Source organism: Tinamus guttatus, unplaced genomic scaffold (assembly GCF_059628265.1).
Source record: "Tinamus guttatus ecotype Peru unplaced genomic scaffold, ASM5962826v1 Tinamus_guttatus_pri_ptg000089l, whole genome shotgun sequence".
Classification (NCBI taxonomy): domain Eukaryota; kingdom Metazoa; phylum Chordata; class Aves; order Tinamiformes; family Tinamidae; genus Tinamus; species Tinamus guttatus.
In genome coordinates, this window is record NW_028288623.1 from 1,984,900 (window position 1) to 2,005,707 (window position 20,808).

Sequence of the window (20,808 nt, forward strand, 5' to 3'; positions counted from 1 at the left end):
CCTTTCTTTAACTTGAGTTGTACACCTGCATTGACCAAGGCAGTTCTTCCTACTTCTTCTGCCATAGAACTCAGTTTCCTCGGGTGAGAGAATGGGAGGGGAGCAGCTGCGTATAAGAAATCAGGCAGAGGTGGGGCTCTGAGTCACTTTATTAAAAAGTTGCTCACCTGCATATGAGACATTTAAACCACCAGTGTCTCTGGACAAGCTGGGAGATGTGAAATTGCCCTGCCACTGATAACACTGGACGTGCACCTAGCAGGGACCGCGATGGAGCAGGATGGTGTTTCAACCCAGGTAAGACGGGCGCAGGGCAAAGCAGAGGTGTTGGGGTTGTCACTGACTGAGCCATACCCAGCGCAGAGGTGGCCCCATGTGTGACCTGTCACTGACTGACTTGTCACTCGCTTAGCAGAGGAAGAGGAAAGTCAGTATGCCAGGAGCTCATTACCTAAACAGGCAAACAAAAACAGATAGGAAGCCAGAGGAAGAAAGAGAAAACTGCTTGGGGAGTGTGATTTTACTTAAAAGCTGGCCCTTTGGCGTATTTTGAGTTTTCTGCCTTTCAGAAACATGATATCTGCAGCCTCAGAAAGAAGTACCAAATGGCAGCAGAGGAATGAGCCTCAGGGAGAAAAATTAATGACAGGGTATGTCTATGGGAGGCAGCTTTGCTGCTCCTTTAAAAGGCAGAGCCAGGTACAGGGTCCTCCCCTGCCCTACCTGAGGATGCACCTCACCTGGCTGGCAGCCTCTGCTCAGGCTCGTTGGGGCAACCCTAGGGCTGCCGGTGGGAAGTCTTGGTTTCACAGACACAAATTCTTTACTACAGCTGCTTTGAAGAGATGGGATGATTTCTCTGGAGGTAACTCTAGAACTATTTGCAGGAGCTGATCACATCAACCGGTCCAGTGGGAGACCACGTTATGCTGCTGCATCCTGATGAGGGACAGGGGACTTCTGCTGCCAAGGTACTATTCTGCACAGGACTATTTCAAATGAAAGCTCTGAGAGGAATTTGTCTGCTTGGTGGCTCCAGGGTGACAGCAGAGGGTTTTCCCTGTCTGCTTAACAGTCTAATTAGCTGCCACAACATGTGCAGCTACCTGAGTGAAACACCCTCCTGCTTATCGTTTGACCGACTCACTCACGTGGTCTTGCTTCATGTCAGAGCCCTGGTGTCATTTTATATCCTTAGTATAGGGGGAAATGAAACTTCTTTTAACAAGATCAGTATTTTCTAAAAGGATCGGTTTGAATGGGTTTCCTGCTATACGCGTGTTGCTAAAGCGCAAGGGCAAACTTTGAGCTGTGGAGGTAACAGCAGCTGTGAAACCGTGCCGCTCACAGCTGCCAAGGGCATGGCTCAATCCTGCTGTGGGTTTTCAACACCTGGTTAGCCTTACTGCTGGCATCCGCAAAACAAGTGAGCAAGCACAGCCACTAGTTCCCAGGGAACTTCAGGCACGTTACATGAAGTCTTCCTTGTGAGAAACCAGAGGATCAGATTTGCTTAAAAAGGCATTTTTCCACTGATCAATTAACCCCTTCATTTTTGATCTCAGAGAGTACATGGAGTATTAGGGTGATGGCACTTTGCTCTGTTCCTTTACATCTATCACTATACTTGGTTCTGACTCAAGGGAGGGGAAAAAATGTATATATTTACATATATATATATATATATATATACACACACACACATGTATATATTTAAAATGTATATATTTACATATATATATATATATATATATATATATATATACACACACACACACACATACATACATATATATAAAGAATAAACAGAACCTGCTAATTTTGGGGGGATTCCCCAGAGTATGATGGGCTTCATCTTTGCTCTTTAGACATGAGTCATGGGGTTTGCTGGGGAGGAGCTAGCAAAGTGGTCAAGGTAGCATGCTGCCAATTTAGAGGGGCCTGTCTGAACCCCGTTCTGCATCTCTACAAAAAGCCTGAGCAGAGGGAGCTGGATTGAGTTGGGCTAATGTAATTTCTGGCATGGGTGCAAAAACTGGCACCAAACAAGGAGTTTTCTGGGGTCCTTTTGGCCTTTAGTTTATTGACACTTTTTAATAATTAAGTACTGTTCTTTCTCTTTGAGTTAAGAGCTGAGTAACAAGTATTGTGCTTTTAGTTTAAGAATATTCAATATTTCTGTAAGATAAAAAAATATGTTCTGAAGTGCAAGTCTGTAATTCAAGGAGCATTAAAGATTCAGAACAATGAACCAAATCTCTCAAGTTTTTTTTAGGCAAAACCCACTCTTGTGACAGAATTGTGTCTGCTCATTATTTATAGTTACATGCAGTTAAGTAAGTTTTCCTGACTTTATCAGAATATGTCCATATTATTGAACGCTTTCTGCCTCACGTTCCTTTAGAACTAGGATTTGGGCACAAATGCAAGTGCCTTTGGTGTTATTCTGAGCTAGTTTTTCTATACTTAACAGTTATTTGGCATCCTTAATTCACATACCCAGTCATCTAGTATGTAACTGAACACCAAAGTTGCTGCTGACTCTTCCTTTGCTTATTGGAACACTACTTCTGTCTTGTTCTTCATTAACCTGCTTACTGTGCCTTATCTGGATGGCATACATTCCTTAGTCCCATCTGCAAGTATTAATACACTCAGATTAAATATTGCATGGTATTAATAAACTCATGTGAAGTATTACATGAGATGCCATGTAGAGCTGTATTCCATCCGGTCTGTGAATGGTGTTGCATTTTCACCCTTTACAGTAGGTAAACCTGGCATGTTATTAACACAGAGCCCACACAAAATGCTTCACTTGGACAGGTTCGAGCAGAGTAGATGCTCTCTTTTCCTGTGGTGCCTGTGCCACATGTGCTTCTCAGTAGCGCCGATGAGGTCGGTATTGTCCTAGAGTCACTTCAGGATTGGCACTGGCCTTTGCACAACCGTTTTGCAGTACAAGTGGTGTCAGTAGGCAGTGTTGTGACCTGTCTGTGCACCTTCAGTAGTACTAAACACCGTTGGTTACTTCAGAGCCTCTGGAGTAATATTTTCCCGATTGATTTATACCCTAACAAATTGTGTCTTTTTCCCTTTTGTGCAATTCTAAAATTAAAGGTTAGATGACCTTTTGGGTCAGACGGTTTCAGTTAGATGACCTAAGAGAAAGTAGATTTTGTTTGTTTGTTTTTTCTTTTATGGGAAAAGGTTGGGGGTACGGAAGGGTGAAAGCGCCTTTTGGGCTCCAGTGTGAGAACAGAAGAGCAACTTGGGAGATCAAGTGAAGCACAAGGCCTTAATGTGGAAGACATGACAGGACAGGTAGAAAAGTACTTTAATATTAGCACGACAAATATATTGGCCATTTTGTAGTCATGCAGAAAGCTTCCACTGCATAAGTTACTTATGATTTTGATATCTTACTCCCAACCATTTCTGTCTTCTAAATATGTTGTGTAGTTTTAGTATTCATTCCTGTCTCTTGCCTTTTTTTTTTTTTTTCTTCCCTGAAGATAGAATTGTCTCCGTGCTACTTGCTGACTGTAAGAGTCATAAGAGCAAGAAATATCCACCGGGCAGATGTCTGTGAGTATCAGTAGTATCGCTCTGTGGAGTCCCTTTCTTTGACCTTCACTGTTGGGCTAGCTGGTTCTGCTCCAAGGAAAAGAGTTTTCTAGATTTCTGCTATGGATAGAGAAAGTCCTTTCGCAGGCATACTAAAGCACAGCTGTTGGTCTCTTTGTTTTAGCTGTATTCTGCATGCTGGCACAGGGGTGATGGAGCAAGGTCAAATTCATCTGCATCCTCAAAGGGAAAAGGGAGGGCACTTATTGTCTTCAGAGAGCAAAAAAATATGGGAAGGTCTCCTATGGTTTTCTCTGGAATATATTTATGTGACAAAAGACACAAAGTGGTTGGAATAAGGGGAGAGAGAGAAAAAAAAATGAAAGAAAAAAAGGGTTACTTCATTGATTCTTTAACAGACTTGCCTTTCCCATAGATAACTAGTCCTGAAGAGTCCACCCTGATTCCCTGAGGACCGATTTTTCCAGATAGAGTCCCATTAGGAACTGCTACTTTCTGTGGTTCAGTTCTGACATCTCACATTTGAATTATACAAGAAGGATATAGCTTTACTTATGCAGAAATTTAGAAATGCTTTTCTGTATTTTAATGTTTTATCTGGCTAAAATCAAAGCAATTGTGTTTTGTTTTGTTTTTCCCCTCCTGCCCTCTTAGCCCCTGCAGAAACAGGGAGGTATAGTTGGCTTAAACCACTACTTGAAGGAAAGGCTTGGATAACTACCTGCTGCTGTGTGCTCTTCATATGTAATTTTATTCCCCTTCTTCATCATGTTTACATGTGTATCTTGGCCTTCTTGGCTGATGTATTAGGGTACAGTTCTCACAAATCTCTTCAGTCAAACTGATGTATTATTGCAGCTTTGACCTTGCACTTTGTTACAAACTACAACAAATCCAGCACCTGACCCAAATATCCTAATACAAATATCCCATCTAATTTCCTTTCAAACTCATGGACAAAGTCACTATGACCTCACTAACTACTACTTCCTATGTATTAAGCAGCACACAATGCAATTAATTTTTTTTCAAGATTGCATGTTCAAGTTTTCTGCTATATTTCTGCAGTTCTAAAACTCCTCAGCACTAATCCATGTGTGTGTGTTCTTTTGCCCTGTGCATTCCCACTTCCACACTTCTTTGCTGGTTCTACTGCAACTGTCCCTTTTGCAAGGGCTGAAACTAGCCCACAAATCTGAAAAATAGACCTCAAACTGGCAGCTCAACTGATGGAAGAGAATGCAACTGTGGGTGGGTTTTTTTGATTTTTTTTTTTTTTTTTAATCCTGGGCTAAAACCTTTTGTTTTAATGCACTTAGTATCACTAATTGTATTGATTCAGAGAAGATCCATGTCCCTCTCCTTTTTGTTTTTCTTCCATTGTTACTACTTGAATTTTGTAACATTTATGTTGGACAAATATGACATCAGGTATCATAGGGCACTCTTCTAGAAAACAAAGCTTCATAGTGATCAGTTCATTCAGTCTTCTAGATGTCTAGATGTTCATTCAGTCTTCTATCATTTTAGATGTGTTTGTCTTTTTCTAATAAACAGTAAGCCAGACTGATTGCTACGTGAGCCTGTGGTTGCCAACTGCTTCACCTGACAAATTTCAGACGAAAGTCATCAAGAATTGCAAAGATCCAGTCTGGAATGAAACCTTCTACTTCAGAATCCAGGGTCAGGTCAAGGTACAGAGCAGAGACTTCCCTGTTTACTATAATCTAGGGAGCAACCGCCAAGTTTCATCCTTTTGCAAAGGGACATAGGTAATGCTCTTGAGAGGCAGAAAAAGATACAGAAATATGAGTTTGACATGTGTCCTCCTGATGTTATTCCATGCCAGGAGAGACAAATATATTATTCAACTACATATAGAATATGATCTTTGAGATGTTTCTATCTGCCTTTGAGGAAGAATGAGGAGAGATTATAGACACGTAATTAATTTCCCTTCACTTCCTTTCCTTCCTGCCCTCTCTCCTCCTACTTCTTGCAAAAGCTGAGTGAAAAAATTGTACTGAGGATCTTCTGTTTTGAATGAAATGTGTCACATTTCTGAAGTCTCTCCCTTCCTTTCCCAGAACATGCTGGAGCTGCGGCTCTATGATAAGGATGTTGTTACTGAGGATGATCACCTCTTCACGGTGTATTTTGATATAGCCAAACTCTCCCTGGGAGAACAAGTCTTCATGTGTTTCAAGTGTGATGCACAGGTGAGGTCTGACAAAAAATGGAGTTGGTTAACAAGAGCAGTTTCATCTGCCTTTCTGTTTAAATGTTATTTGCAGCATTGATTTTCCCCTTCTTATGTATGGATTGCACAGCCACATAAAAGCAAGTTACTTTCACTGACATGGAAAAGTCTTTTCCCTCCTGGATCTGCAGGCACAGTGAGGAGTTTTGTGTTGATATGTTTGTTCCCAAGGCTAGTAAATTTTAAATGTCTCTGTGAAATTCCTCTTTTACAGAGCTTTCCCCATGGAGGATCTTACAGGAGTTCGTCCATACCAACAAAAGTCACATGATGCTTTTTGTCGTAACTAGTTGCTTAATCTAGTAATTAGCAAGGGATGACTCTGCAGTTGGAATCAAGCATTGAACCAGACTAGAATAAAAATAGTTGTTAATTACAGTCTGTGACATGGGTGTTCAAATAACACATCTAAATCCCGTCACTCGCCTTGGTGGTATGAAATATTCCTGGTCAGAATGTGCAGAGAAGCTTTGAAAGACACACTTTAAAATTTGGGGCCTATTGTGCAGTCATTTCTGAAGGGATGAAAGATGACACAATATGTAGTAGCAGAGGAAGCTCATTCAAGCAGAACTGTGCTACCAGCAATGCCAAGGTGCAGAGTTGTAAATTTGCATTGCTCATTTCCATGGGGAATCTTCATGTGCTGTGAACACCTATCAACGAGGCCAAAACAACAACGGCCATCATAGTAGGACTGAGGTAAACCCTGCCTCTGTTATGTGGCCTGGACAGCTTGCGAAAGGAGGAATATCCTGTGCTGTTAGGGAACCCCCCTGCCTTGTGTGAACTGCCCAAGGAATGTGAGGGTATCTTCTGGCTGTAGAGGCTGCAGGCTCTGGTTTGAGCTGCGTGCAGGTCCATCACATCAGCCTTATTGTACTTATGTGCGCTGCCTTGGGATTGTGGTGTGTAGCACCTAGCCATTCCCACGTGACGCAGGGAAGCAGTGCTGCACTGCCCAACGAAGGCCAAATAACGTGTCTTGGGGATCTCTGCTACCTGCAGATCAAGTTTTTGAGGTGAAAACTTTGCAGAAATTTCTTGCGTGTTTAGAGGCCTTGTACAGCACCTTGGTAGGGCTGCCCTGGAGCCTGTATTTCAAGTATATTCAGTCTCAGGCCAAAGAGAAGGAGCATCTTGAAGCTACTGGTCCCCCACAATATGCCTGTGGCAGCAGTGGTGGTCACCAACAAAATGATGGGAATGTCATCTTGGCTGTGACTTCTAGCTGCTTCTGTTTGTGTCACTGACCACTTTGTCCCTTTGCTGACTTTGCAGGTATGGTACAGTGGAGCTGTTCAGCTGTTACCTGCAATTTGCCTTTATGAAGCCTGTTTCTGAGCAAATTTGGGCCAGAGGGCAAGTTCCCCTCAGCCTTGTCCAGCAACCTTGGTCTTATCAGGCTGGGTTCCTTATTCAGGGACATCACTATATGCCTAGATAACCACGTTTAGGTAACCAAATACTAGGATTGAGCAGCTGGAGTCGGGAAGATTTAAAAAAACAAAAACATGTATTCCACCTTTCTGTACCTTCAGTCAGTGCCTTTCCTTTTTCCCTTCTATTTTCTTGTGTGTCCTTCATGAGCCATTCACTTGATTAACTACCTTATCTGCACGCATTCAAACTCCTCTCTTCAGCTCATTACCTTTAAATGCCTGGTTTGTTTGTTGCAGTGAAGGTACCTTTCACTGCAAAATACCAACGAAGCAGTGTGTAGACTTTCTTCCATTAGCCCTTTGATGAAAGAACAACATTCTGCTTATTACAATCTAACTGATTATTATCCAGGTGATTATGGGTGGCATGTCCAAGCCTTTCATTACTGCATTTGCACAGCTACAGTAGTTAGAATTCATATTTTTGAGACCTTCATCACCCATTTTACCATACTTTGGGTACTTTCATTAAGGACATTAAGATGTCCTTAATGCAATAAATACTTTTTTTCTCTCTAAGTACATAATGAATATGGAGTACAATTTTTACCTCTCTGTTTGTTATCCTTTTTGCCCCACCTTTGATTTACTCTCCCCTTCTTTGTTTTACATAAAGGAGCTCTCCTCCCCATTATCAGAAGGATAAGGCCTTAATGCTAGACATAGTTTTGCTCCTATGCCCTCAGCATGTGGCAAAACAAACTGTTTATCCTCTTATATGGCTGCTTTGCATGTCGCCAGTTCTCCTTACACCACAAGGATCCAATGGTTCCTGGCGGGAGGGACTTTCTTTCTCTTCTCACTGGCAGATTCCACCTGAGACAGTACCTCGCTCTGGTCCATCTATTAGGCACCAAGGGCCCACAGCAGAAGCAGGTAATCATAGAATGCTTAAGGTTGGAAGGGACCTCTAGAGATCTAGTTCCACCCCCCTGCACACGCAGGGTCACCTAGAGCACGTGGCACAGGACTGCGTCCAAGCGGGTTTTGAAGATCTCCAGAAAAGGAGACTCCACAACCTCTCTTGGCAACTTATTGCAGTGCTCTGTCACCCTCACTGTCACAAAGTTTTTCCTTAAGTTTCTGTGGAACTTTTGGTGCTTCAGTTTGTGGCTGTTTCCTCTTTGTCCTATTGCTGGCCACCGCTGAAAAGAGGCTGGCCCCATCCTCCTCACTGCCTCCTTTGAGGTATTTATATGCACTGATCAGGTCCCCTCTCAGCCTTCTCTTCAGGCTGAAGAGACCCAGCTCTCAGCCTTAAGGTATGATGACTTCTTGCCTGTGCGAAGTCCTCAAATAACCAACATCCAGAATCTTCACATCAAAAAATAACTGTGAGGCTCAAAAAATAACTGTGATACCTGCTGTTTCGTCCTTGTGTATCTGCATTTTAGATGCCCTCCCAGTTGTGAATAATGCCTGCACACTTACTTTATGAGAATGCAAACTTGCATTATGAGAACTTCCAGCAGATTAGTGACAAATATATTCCCCCCCACACTTTTTTTTTTTTTTTTTTTTAACTTTTCCAGAGAGAAGAGGAGCTGGAGGTCGGATTCGCACTGGATAATATGTGAGTAAATGTCAAAATAACGTAATATGCAGCAAAAATATCCTCAGCAGTTCATAGGCATGAAATAATCTAATTGTCTAGAATACCTTGTTCCTTGCTGTCATTGATGACAAACATGGTTTCCTGTGGAATCTGTGGTATGTGCTGTTTGACTAATTTGTGTGTGCCAGGATGAATTTCCAGGAGAGGCGGGGAGAATTTCCCAAAATCCTTGTTTTGTTTGTTTCTTGGTTTGTCTCCTGCTTGTTAATTGAGCCAAATTACTGGAACTGGTGTTCATTTTAGCTTCCTATTTTGCCTTTGAGATTAAGTGGGGGATTTGCATCCCTTCATGGCATAATAATATGCTTAAATAATGCAATAAATTTTAATCTAGAGCCCCTTCTGCATAGTCATTGGGCAAACTCCAATTCTAGAAAAGTTGGATTCACTGAAGTTGTCTACAGGCTCAACTTGGGACTTTGTGAATTATCTCTACATGATGTAGCTTTATAATACTTTTATTTTGCTGAGCTCCAGGGCTGGAATAGCTGGTATGATAACAATTCTGCTTTGACAGAGAACTGTGAGGAGATTGTGCCACAGCTCCTCCAGATTTTTTCCTTTAGATCCAGTGCCCAACTAAAAATATGAAAGATCAAAATCAAGAGAAGGGTGTGACTCATGAATTATACTGTAATTACACTGAGTTATTAAAAATGTATTTTTCTTTCGGTTTCATAGTTCAGGCCCTCCTGAAACCATCATTACTAATGGAGTATTAGTGGTGAGTGTTACATTTTTTCATCTTTCTGGTCCTGTTGCCACACTTTTTTCATTTGACTCAGTCATCAGGCCAATGTTCTCTTTGAGTAAGCAAGGCTAACACTAAATCAATGCGAATTCCCCCCTCATCAAATGCCTCCTGATACATCCTCATGCATGTCACCCACAGAGTTGTGACTAGGAGAGCTGTAATATTTTCTGTGTTAGTGTTTCTTGTATTGCAAGACAACACCAGGAAATGATTTATGTTATGAACCCTGTTCTACTAGTACCTTGCAGCGGAAGACACAGATGTGGGTGTAGTTGTGAGGTGTCCCTTGGATATTGTTGCTCCAGAACTTCCCATATTGCCAAAGAGATGGGGTTTATCCTGTCCCGAGTGCATGACACTTCTTGCATGTGTACCTGCACATTGCACAGAAGGACTTTTTAGCCATGGCACTTCCTCCTTTATTATCTTTGTTTCCTCATTACTTTTGTTTAAATTTCTCCTTTGCACCTCTGACGGGATCCCGAGAATGCTGTTTTTCAGTCTGCCCTTGCCTGCTACATTGTGTGAGCCCTGTATCTCCATGCCACAGCTATCTGCCTTGCCATCTGATCCCTCAGACTCCTTTCATATTGGTCAGAATCTGAAAGCAGCACTGCCATTGACAGATAAGATTTTTTTCAGGAAATTAAGTGCATGGCCTATGTAGCACTGATATCAGCAATAGGAAGTTAGAGTAGGAAGCACAATCTCAAACTCAAAATTTCTCCATCAGGAAGTCTTATTTGTCCATGTCTCCTACAGTCTCGCAAAGTATGCTGCTTGGAAGTTCAGGTGGTTGAGAAGAAGAAGAAAAGACAGAAGAAATCTGCATCAAGTGAGGTTATTTCTCTTTCAGCTGTTTTTAAATCATGAGATGCTAATATTATGAAGGCAGTTACCCTAGTCTTGGCTAGTCTTGTTGAAAAAAATTAAAAGCAAGAACAAACCCACCCTCCCCCAACCACTAAACATCCAAAACTTGAGAACAGCCTCCTAGTAGGTTTTTCTGATTAATCTTGTTTCTAGACAGATAACAAAATTCATTCGTGTCTGCCTTTTTATTGCTTCTTTAGAAAAAGAATTCCTCTTCAAAGTTAAAGGATCTTATGAGGGCATGCAAGACATTAAGCTGGGACCTGACCCTGTCTTTAGCTCTGCAGCTCCTGTGAGTTTCCACTATGCCAAATACAAGCAGCCAACGCTGGATGTTACACTACCAGGGAAAAAGACTCATTCCTCCGCTGTATGTTTTAACTAGACGTAGTGGCATGTAAAATAATATGCACTATAAGTAGTAATATTACGCTCTCTCCGCAGAAAATGTGTAATACTTTTGACGATATAAACTTGGATATGTTTTTCAGCACTCGCATTCGTATGAGAGAAAAGTATCCTCAAATGTGGAACTTCATTCCTTTCCAAGTGGGAAAGAAATGATCTTAGCAGAGGTGAGCCCTGCTGTTTTGTGGGAGAGGTTAAGAAATCTTAAGTGTTGAAGTCTGAATCTTCAATAAATAGTCCCTTGGAGCCCCACGTGCAGCTCTTCCCTGTCTTTGGCAGCCTTTCTCCCCGCCTTGGAGAAGATCGGTCTCATGCTCTGTCATGACATTAGGAGGGCCCAGCTCGTTGTGTTGATGTAGCTTTATGGGAATAGCGAGTCTGAAGAGCAGAGACTTCAGTTTCTGCCTTAGGAGACTAGAATTTTCCTGACTCATACAATCACTTTGAAATGCTCTGATGATTACAAGGTACTTTCTGATATTGAAAGCATACCAACAAAAATACCACCCTCCCCCCCCCCCCCCCCCCCAAAAAAAAAAAAGTGCATAATTAGGTAATAAAGCCAGGTCCTATCTTGCTCTGTTTGAATAGGTAATGGGGTAATATGGTGAATCTTGTCACTCTGTCGTCATCTAACTTTGTCTGGAGGCCCTGCTGTTTCCCTCCTCTCATGCCAGTGGGGCATCTGAACCAAGGGTGGAAATGAGTAATGGCAGTCTCTGCTGGCACTGACCTCCTTTGGAAAGCACCTTTAGATCCTTGGTTAAGCTTGGTTAACTTACAGTATTGAAGGATTGCTCTTGTTGTGGGGTATAAACCACAGAAAGTGGGAAAAACAAGTGCTGCTGTGTTCAGTAGTAGTGTCTTTTTATCCTTGCTGTCTGCTTTGTGATAGACTGAGAGGTGATTTTTATAGAGAGAGATAAGATATTAATACCTTTCTCTGTAAATAGTAGCTGTATTAAATTGTTACATTTACTAGAAAGCATTAGGAAATACTGAAGAACTTTTCTGAGAGTAGCCAATTGAGGTCAACTCACACAGGCTTCTGAACTATTCAGAGCCCCAGATTTGCTGGGTTTGCTATGACAGCATATGATTAAATTCCCTCTCAGGCCGTGGAAGTGGAATGCTTAGGCTGACCATCATACTTACACCTCTCCCATTCTTGCTTTCCAGGATAAAGGATTTGATTTACGTGTGAAGGCAGAAGACTGGTAAGACATTTGTCCATTCTTGGAGGCTAATATCTTCCTTGGCCAAACTTTCTCCCTTTGCTTGTTGATGAGAAGGATGCACTTACAGCAGGGCAGTAGGTTGTGTGGAAAACGTGATCTGGGTTTCACTTGTGCTGAAAACTCAACTTATACATGTAAAAGTAACAATACATGTTGATATTCCCTATTGATACAGGAATGATGCATAAAATAGAATAAAGAATATTATTAGCCAGTTATCTTTGCATGACTGTTTTGGCTTTATCCTCCGCACAGTTTTTAATCTTTTCTGTGACACTATGGAATAGTCAGCTGATCAACTAGTGTTATTGATTGTGGAGGAAGAATACTTTGTAGTAGGTCTACTTCTGCACAAAAGTAAGAAACTTCATACAGCTGTCAGCAATGTCTAAAATATGACAGAATCCAGCCACTAGATCTCAGAAATTATCTTCAGAAATGACTCCACCTAAGTTTGCTTTTGATTAGTTCTTAAATATTTGACAGTTCCTTCCTGTTGTTCTTCCCTGCCCCACAATGTATCTGTTTGGGAGTATAGTAAAGATTCTTCCTATAACTGGTTAAATTGGTTTACTTTCGTTGTAAATTCTGAGATTGTCTGTCAATAATACAATAGGATATTTCTTTTTTTTCCCTGATCTCTGCTCCAGCCCAGACCACCTTGATATTCGCTTAGGGTTTGATCTCTGTGTGGAGGAGCAAGATTTTCTGCGGAAAAGGCAGAAGCATGTTGCTGCTGCTCTGAAGAAGGTCCTCCACCTGGAACAGGATCTGCTGGATCATGAGGTCTGAGTGCAAACATTTTAAACACCTAATGAGTGTGTAGCAGTGCAGGCATAATAGCAGTGAGACACCTTGTGTGATACTGAATACTCACTATACCCACAGTTTGGGTAACCAAGAGGCACCAAAGATCAAGTCCAGGGTTCACTCTCTTGCTCTTCTGTTCTTTCCACCAACTGCTGCTATTGTCTCTATTTTTGCCTCTGCTTTCTCCAAGACATCTCTTTTTAGTCCTTACAAGCCCTACCCTGCCCAAGTCCTGAAATCTGCACACTTCTTCTGTTTGCTCTTCGCTGTTGTGGGAATGAAGGATCCCAAATAATCCATTTTGTTTCAGTATTCTCTGGTTCTTCCCTTCCCCTGCCCTGTCACATCCCAGTCCAGCCCTATGACTTTTCCTGTACTGCTATCCCTTTGTCCTGCGCCTTTCTATGTTTCTGTGTGTTTGACAACAATAAGAGAGAATTGGAACAGTTCTTATGATCTGTCTCCTCCTTTTTCTCGTTTGTGCTTCTGTCTCATACTCCTTTACTTGCTGTCCATCTTCAATGTTTTCATATGTCTCTACAGTTTGCCTCAGTGAAGCTCTTTACATTTTTTTCCCTTTCTATTAGCAATTTACTATGCAAAAATCCCTCGTGGGCTATGGTTTCCTTTTCTTCTCAGTTCAATATTTCAGATAAACCTTTGTCTTTTTCCCTTGGATCTGTGAGACTTTTTTTTTTTAAATCCCCTTCCTGTCTTTAAATCTCTGTCAGGAGCCCAGCATCCCAGTCTGGGTCCACCCACAGTCATTTCACGCCAGGTTCTTTCTGTTTGTGTGTTATGTAGACCCCTGTGGTGGCAATCATGACTACAGGAGGAGGGATGAGATCTTTGACCGCACTCTATGGCAGTCTGTTGGGCCTCAAGAAACTCCATTTCCTAGACTGTGCTGTCTACTTGACTGGCTTGTCTGGTACAACGTGGTGAGTAGGACGGAGCAGCTCTTCCTGCGAGACTTCGTCATGACACTGATGCACTGAAAGAGGTTAAAATTTGGCCAACTTCTAATACCTTCTTGACAGTCCTACCTGTTGAAGCTTTTCATGGGGGAAATGCACACAATTTGCAACAGCATGAAAAGAAGCATCTTTTAAAAATAACTTATGGAAACTTGCTCAAGTTATTTTGACAAGGAATACTGATTGTGACTTCAAAAGGGAACATGATAGTTTCCTTGGAACACTGAGCTTTAAATCAAAAATAAAACAGAAACATCAAAGATAGCTGTTGCCTAATTCAGACCTCTTTTCTTCTCTTCAATATATATTTCTTCCTTCCAGGACCATGTCAAACTTGTACAGAGATGCTGACTGGTCACAAAAGGATCTTGATGAGCAAATCAGCGAGGCTCGGAAACATATGACAAAATGCAAAATAAATTCCCTTTCAATGGAGCATCTGAAGTATTATAAAAAGCAGCTGTGTCAACGGAAAAGAGAGGGTCGCAAGACATCTTTTATAGACCTCTGGGGGCTTGTCTTGGAATCGTTGTTACATGATGGGGTACAGTATGCCACAAAGCAGAGGTTACAGTGGCTTGCAATTTTCTGAAAATTAATTTCTGGAGATAATACTTTGTTATGAGACTCTGCATGTGCACAGTCGTTTTCAAAACATTTGGAGAGAGTATTTTAAATATCCATCCAAAGTGAGAAACATTGTTCTTGCTTTTGAAGTTTTGTTATTTTTTTTTCTGAGAAAACTCCAAATTAACATTACGGAGTGGAGGGAAAAAAATAATAAAGCATGATAGTTTTACATTAAGAACTATTGTCATAGTCTGCAAGTATTTTAGAAGTAGCAAAATTATAATACAGATCTCAATGCTATGAGAGAAATTAATGTGATCTGCAAACTTCTGGAATACACATGAACACTTTTGCAAAAGTTTGTGGTGTAACACATTAAATAGTGTATAGCTTAAGTATTGCATTCTGTCTGTAACCATTTCCTTCCCTTTTTTATCTTAAGGGGTCACCAGATAGTCTGCGATAAATAGTTGTCAGGAGATTGCAGATGTTTCAGTAGCACAGGAATTTTCAGACTCACGGGAATTTTGGAAAATATTAAACACTTTAAATTTAACAGCAGAACACTTTAAAATACAGGAATTTTGCTGTCATTCAAGCTTAGAAATGCAGAGAAATTAGTCTTGTGTTAACTTTTGTCATAATGTAACTGTATTTCTGGAATTACAGAAAGACAGCCATAAACTCTCAGATCAGCAAAGGGCCATTGATCGTGGTCAGAACCCACTGCCTATCTACACTGCAGTCAATGTCAAGAACAGCTACAGTACCCTGGATTTCAAAGGTAATTAGGAAATTTCTGAGAGTCGTTTGTCTTTATATTTAAAAGGGCTGATCTGGAAACAGTCTCTTTACTCTGGAGAAAATAATAAATAAATGAAAGCCATTTCAGTTAAAGACCAGGACCTCAGCTGATGTATATTGCCTATATTATATACATTATGTAGTACTGATTGTTGATGTAATGTCCTTGAGTTCAGGTGAAAGTCTGACCCTTTACAGAAGGCATTCAAAAATACTTCAGAGACTTTTCTTGTTCACTAGTTTTCATTTCTATTGCATTCATAATTCATTGCTATTAGTCAGAAATATTAAGACCGAATTGTAGAAGTCCTCTTCCTTATTACCTCCTTTTATTCCCACGACAACAGCATCATTTATTTTTCTACAGCTAAGGGATTGTAATGAAATTTTGCTCTCTTCCTTATGTCCTTTTTCACAGAATGGGTGGAATTCACCCCTTATGAGGTGGGATTGCTAAAATATGGAGCCTTTGTTCGCTCTGAGGATTTTGGCAGTGAATTCTTCATGGGTCGCTTGATGAAGAAGCTCCCTGAATCCCGGATCTGTTTCTTGGAAGGTAAATTATAACGGTATAGTACTAATTCCATCCCAAAACAAAATCCAGGCCCCTGGGAATCTATGTTTCAAGTCATGGGACTGAGCGATGTCCAGAGCATTTTCAAGCTTTTGTGCCTTCTCTTGCCAACTTCACGATCTTGCGTGTGCTTCCCTCAGGCAACCTGCACAAACCCGCATGTTAACTCTCTAAGGCACCAGGGTGTGTTTGAACTTGCCTGCTCCTACACGCTCTGCACGGTCTGCTTTAGCCACCCTCGCTGCAGGGTCCATGTAGCCTGGGACAGGCTGGAGGGAAACCTGTGCAGTCTATATTCAAAACGTATTTGCTATTGACTTAAAAACTGTGGATTTCAATATACACATCTACAACTTAACCCCGGAGCCTAACCTTTTCAGATCATCAGAGAGATGGGAATGGTTGAGCTAGAAAATTATTTCATTTTACAGGCATGTGGAGTAGTTTATTTTCATTGAATGTGTTATATATCTGGAATTTGTCCCATTCATCGGAGGATTTCTGGCACAGGTGGACCCAGGACAAAATTGACAATATAGGTGAGTTAACATACTTTTTCCTTAAAGCACATTTATTGTTAGATAGAATTCGTGCTAGATAAAGCATCACATCTATCCGCTATGTGAGATTTGCACAATATATTTGGCATTTTATCTTAAGTATTTCCTCAAATACCACGGTGCCTTACCAGAAGGACTTCCATGTTTGCTTTCATATTGTAAATGTAATTGGAGAGTCTATAGAACTCCAGTCATGTTACCAACATGTTCACTGGGGACTACGCACTGATTATGGCAGAAGAGTAAAACGGTCAGGATTAATAAGGCTGAAATTTTTGGGGCTTTGTTAATCAACTATGCTGGAGTTAATGTACCAGGTATAATTTCTCTGCATAACTACAGCAGTTACCTTTTCCAAAGCCTGCATTCAGTCTGTTCTGAGACCATGTGGATGTCTGGTGCAGATTTTTTACCAACTGACTGAGGTTGGGTAATGTTTTTTTTTGTCCAGATCTGGGCTCCCTAAAAAAAAAATCTTTTTCACTTTGATATTTTTCAAAGTCCTTACGGAGTCTTTCCATTCCAGACCTTTTAAAAATATAAAACACTGAATTTTTTAATAATTATTTTTTATATTAATGGGGATTGCCTTATTCTAAGAAGGCAAGAGCCTTAACAGTCTTTCCCTGCGCAGAGGAAGAGCCTCTCATACCGCTGAAGCCCCACGAGCTGAGGACTCGCCTGTTCACCCCTCCCGGCCCCCTCAGCAGCGCTATTCGCGACGCCTCACGGACCGCCTCTCCGTGGGCCCAGGAGCACAACTTCCTCAAGGGCTTCCAGATGCATAAGGACTACCTGGAGAACAAGAACTTCTGCAGGTGGAAAGGTAAGAGAGGGGTGAGATAACAAATAAAAACCCCCAAACGTCTGTTCAGTCTCAAACCTCTTCTGTAAGGTTCAGGACTGTGTCTAGACATTTAGATCTGGTATCCTGGGATGCAGCAGAACAGAGCTCTATGCTCATGTGATGCCAGAATCCTCTTTTAGCAGGGTTGTGGAGTCCTGCTTGATGATCCTGCCCTTCTCTGTGCAGAAGGGATGCTCTGTGAATAGGCACAAGAACCCCCTTTTGTGAATGTTGTCACTGCTCATCCTGCACTGACAGAGGTGGGAGCTGTGGAGGCACAGCTAGCAGCTGGGAGCAGAATGGCCCTGTTGTCTTGGATGGGTACCTGGTTTTGCATGGTTTCACTTTCAGCAAGAAATATCTTTTCTTTTAGATACTGTATTAGACACATTTCCCAACGAACTGACAGAATCAGAAGAATATCTATCTCTAGTAGACACGGGATTTTTCATCAATACAAGCATCATGCCGCTTTTGAGACCAGAGAGAAAGGTGGACGTCATCTTGCATTTGAATTACAGCGCAGGATCACAGATACAGGTGAGAGGAATTGAAGCAGCCTGCCTTAAAAGCCATGTGCTTGGAAGCTTTGAATCCTTAGGTGCTTGCTTAGCTATTGCTCCTACTAGAAGCCTTAACCAGCAGCCTTTTCAGTTTAAGGCTGCATTGTAATACTTCATTTATCATCTGTACATATACTCATTTGTTTTTCTTGTATGAAGAGAGAGGTTTTGTGCTAAGGACTCAGACAAAGCAAATACCTTCTCTCTACCAATGCAATGCTTTCCAGTAAAGGCTTCAGAACTCTCTCACAAGCTGGCATGAGAAAATTTCTCATTTGTCACTGATCTCCAAGAAGTCCTGGGGCCAGTTTCTTCTTTAAATCTTAGTATTGCTGTTTGTTGATCCAGGCTTTGGACCAGACCTGTAAGTACTGCTCAGATCAAGGAATCCTCTTTCCCAGGGTGGAGCTGAGTGAAGAAGACAGGAAAAAACAAAAGGAATGTTACCTCTTTGAAGGGGCTGAGACTCCAGGAGCTCCAATATTGCTATTTTTCCCACTAATTAATGATACCTTCCAAAACTACAAAGCACCAGGTAAGTAATGAATTACATTTAAAAAAAAAGGCTGCCAGCATGGCCAGGAAGGAATAGAAAAGGAATATATTTAAATTTATTCATTTCTTTCTTAATTCCCCATCTCCTGAATTTTACTCTTGGCTTTTTCCTATACATCCAAACTCTCTTTGCCTAAGGTTACCTTTTCTTTTTTACATTTTTCTGGTAAAAGAGATTACCCTTATTCCTCTATGTTTTCATTTAAACTTTCCCACCCAATTACTTTATAGCTAAAATAAATTATTGGCAACAAAATAGGTAAAAGCTGTAGAGTTTTTAACTGAACTGCATACTGTGGTAAGCATCTCTCTTTCTTTAGTAGTCCCTCTTGTTTTAAAGCTCACCTTTAGTATAAATTTTTAACAGACTGGACCATTCCACTGTGCCATTGAGTCATGGCAGCTTCTTTTCATTATAAAATAATCTCTTCACTGCCAGGATTTACTTCCCTCCTCCCAGAGGATCCCGAGCAGACACTCAGCATGTATTTGCTCTACAGAGTTAGGGCGTAATTGCAGCTCATCAAAGCTGATGTGACCAGCTTTGACTTCAGCAAGCTCCAGCCTCACAAGATGGCACCTGGCCTGGGCTCCACTGCTTGAATAAAAAACAAACCAAGTTTGTGAGTTAGATTTCCTGCTGTGGTCATACTGTTTCAATCCCCAGATTAGTTTGCAGGTTAAGGTGTAGGCATCTCTGAAAACTACTTGTAGACACATAAGAGAAATAATCACCATTCTTGTCCGCTAGTTACATGAAGTGGTTGAGACTCACCTAAGACACAGACTAAGCTGTTGATTTGAAAAAGAAATACCTGTTTAAAAAAATAAATAAGACTGATGTGGATTTTGAACGCTCTCTGGAGAAGGACATCTCCTTTCCCTGCTCTTTTAGAGAACATAACCAGCGTAATTGCCCATAACCAGAGTAATTGCCCTGCCACCGTTGTGATTTGTTACACGTTTCTCCTAGGTCAGAAGCGCTCTGAGTCAGAGATGGAGGATGGCAAAGTCGATCTCTATGGCTGCTGTTCCCCTTATTCAACGTACTCAGTCAGATATACCGAGCAGGTGTATGATCGTCTGGTTCAGCTGGGAGAATACAACATCCTGAATAATGAAGACCTCATTATACAGGCCTTACGCACAGCAGTGGAACGGAAAAGGCAGAAAAAAAAATAAACCAGCATCCTACTTGTCAGACAAGGGGAGGATATTGTAGCATCTGTTAAGCCACTGAGAGACTGATGCTCGATTAAGATGAGCCAATGGGCTTCAAAAGATTCCTGCTCAGCACCACAAAGTGGCAACTCTGGTGAACAAAGAAGAGATTGAAGAACCACCCTTTTTTCCCCCGAAGAATTTCACTGCAACTATTCATTGTAATTTAGCCAAGACCATGGCTGTTGCTGAAAGTCACAGATTTGGGACAGTCTTGAGGATGAAGGTGCTAGTAACATTCAGAAAGTGTTAAAATGTATAAGTGTTTGAAATTAAGTCTGTGCTCAGGACAGGCCACATTAAAAGCTACTTTATTAGCATGACTTGTGTTATGTGTGTGTGTGAGATGGTGTCAAGGCAAGCAGTGATCTGTGGACTAGATCTGTGACCTGCACTGTGACATATTGTAGGTGACTGTTGAGAGACACATGTCCTGAGGGACCCTGTGCACACAGGTCACCTTGAGAGGTGGCTTTGGTTAGAGGAGGAAGAGGTACAGTGCTGATGAAGGGCTCCACTGACTGTCATGCTCCTCTGTTCCCGTCTCCCTGCTTCTTGGCTCCCTGTCCCTCTGCCCATTCCCAGCATCAGAGGTGGTAGCACTGTGAGTGCAAAATCAAGCTGAACAGTATGACACTCTGCTGGTGCTGATCTCGTCAAAAAGAGAGCAAGGATGTACAGGGCATATGGATTCCTTGTCCCTGCCTCCCCTTCCTGTTGGCTTTGCATGGTCTTGCTGAGAGAAGGAGCATTTTCTGTGTTGCAGCATATAAAGAGAGCATCATGCTCCAGCACCTGGTGCTGAAGGAAGATTTGCACATATGGAGGTGTAATTCCTCTGAGGCTGGCACTGCACCAAAGCTAGCACCAACACAAGCCTATTAAGAATTACTAGCGACTTTTCAACCAGGTTAATTCTGAATACGGAAGCGTGCTAGTTGTGTGTTTTACTGCTTTCTATTCATGAGCTAACCATTCATAATGGGTTTTCTCTTTTTTCTCTTCTGTGACCTCTCTGCTTAATTCGTAGTGTATTTGCAATGCAAAGGCATGTAGCAATGCTGCAGCTACAATTTGCAGTCTACCAAAAACTGCCATGATTATATTTCAGCATTAAAATTCCTTGGATTGCAGAAGGGATCTTGGCCA

At 41.6% G+C, this 20,808-nt stretch overlaps 1 protein-coding gene across 1 annotated transcript; it reads left to right on the forward strand.

The window, feature by feature from the left end:
- Positions 1-270: 270 nt before the first annotated feature.
- LOC104574541 (cytosolic phospholipase A2 epsilon) lies at positions 271-19,620 on the forward strand. Its single transcript, XM_010221800.2, has 20 exons — positions 271-297; positions 3,516-3,588; positions 5,146-5,282; positions 5,676-5,807; positions 8,823-8,863; positions 9,587-9,629; positions 10,422-10,494; positions 10,733-10,902; positions 11,024-11,107; positions 12,120-12,157; positions 12,829-12,964; positions 13,793-13,929; positions 14,287-14,509; positions 15,205-15,319; positions 15,758-15,895; positions 16,345-16,452; positions 17,108-17,299; positions 17,694-17,860; positions 18,232-18,418; positions 19,412-19,620. The coding sequence occupies exons 1-20, from the start codon at positions 271-273 to the stop codon at positions 19,618-19,620; spliced, it is 2,430 nt and encodes an 809-aa protein (XP_010220102.2).
- The last annotated feature ends 1,188 nt before the right edge of the window (positions 19,621-20,808 follow it).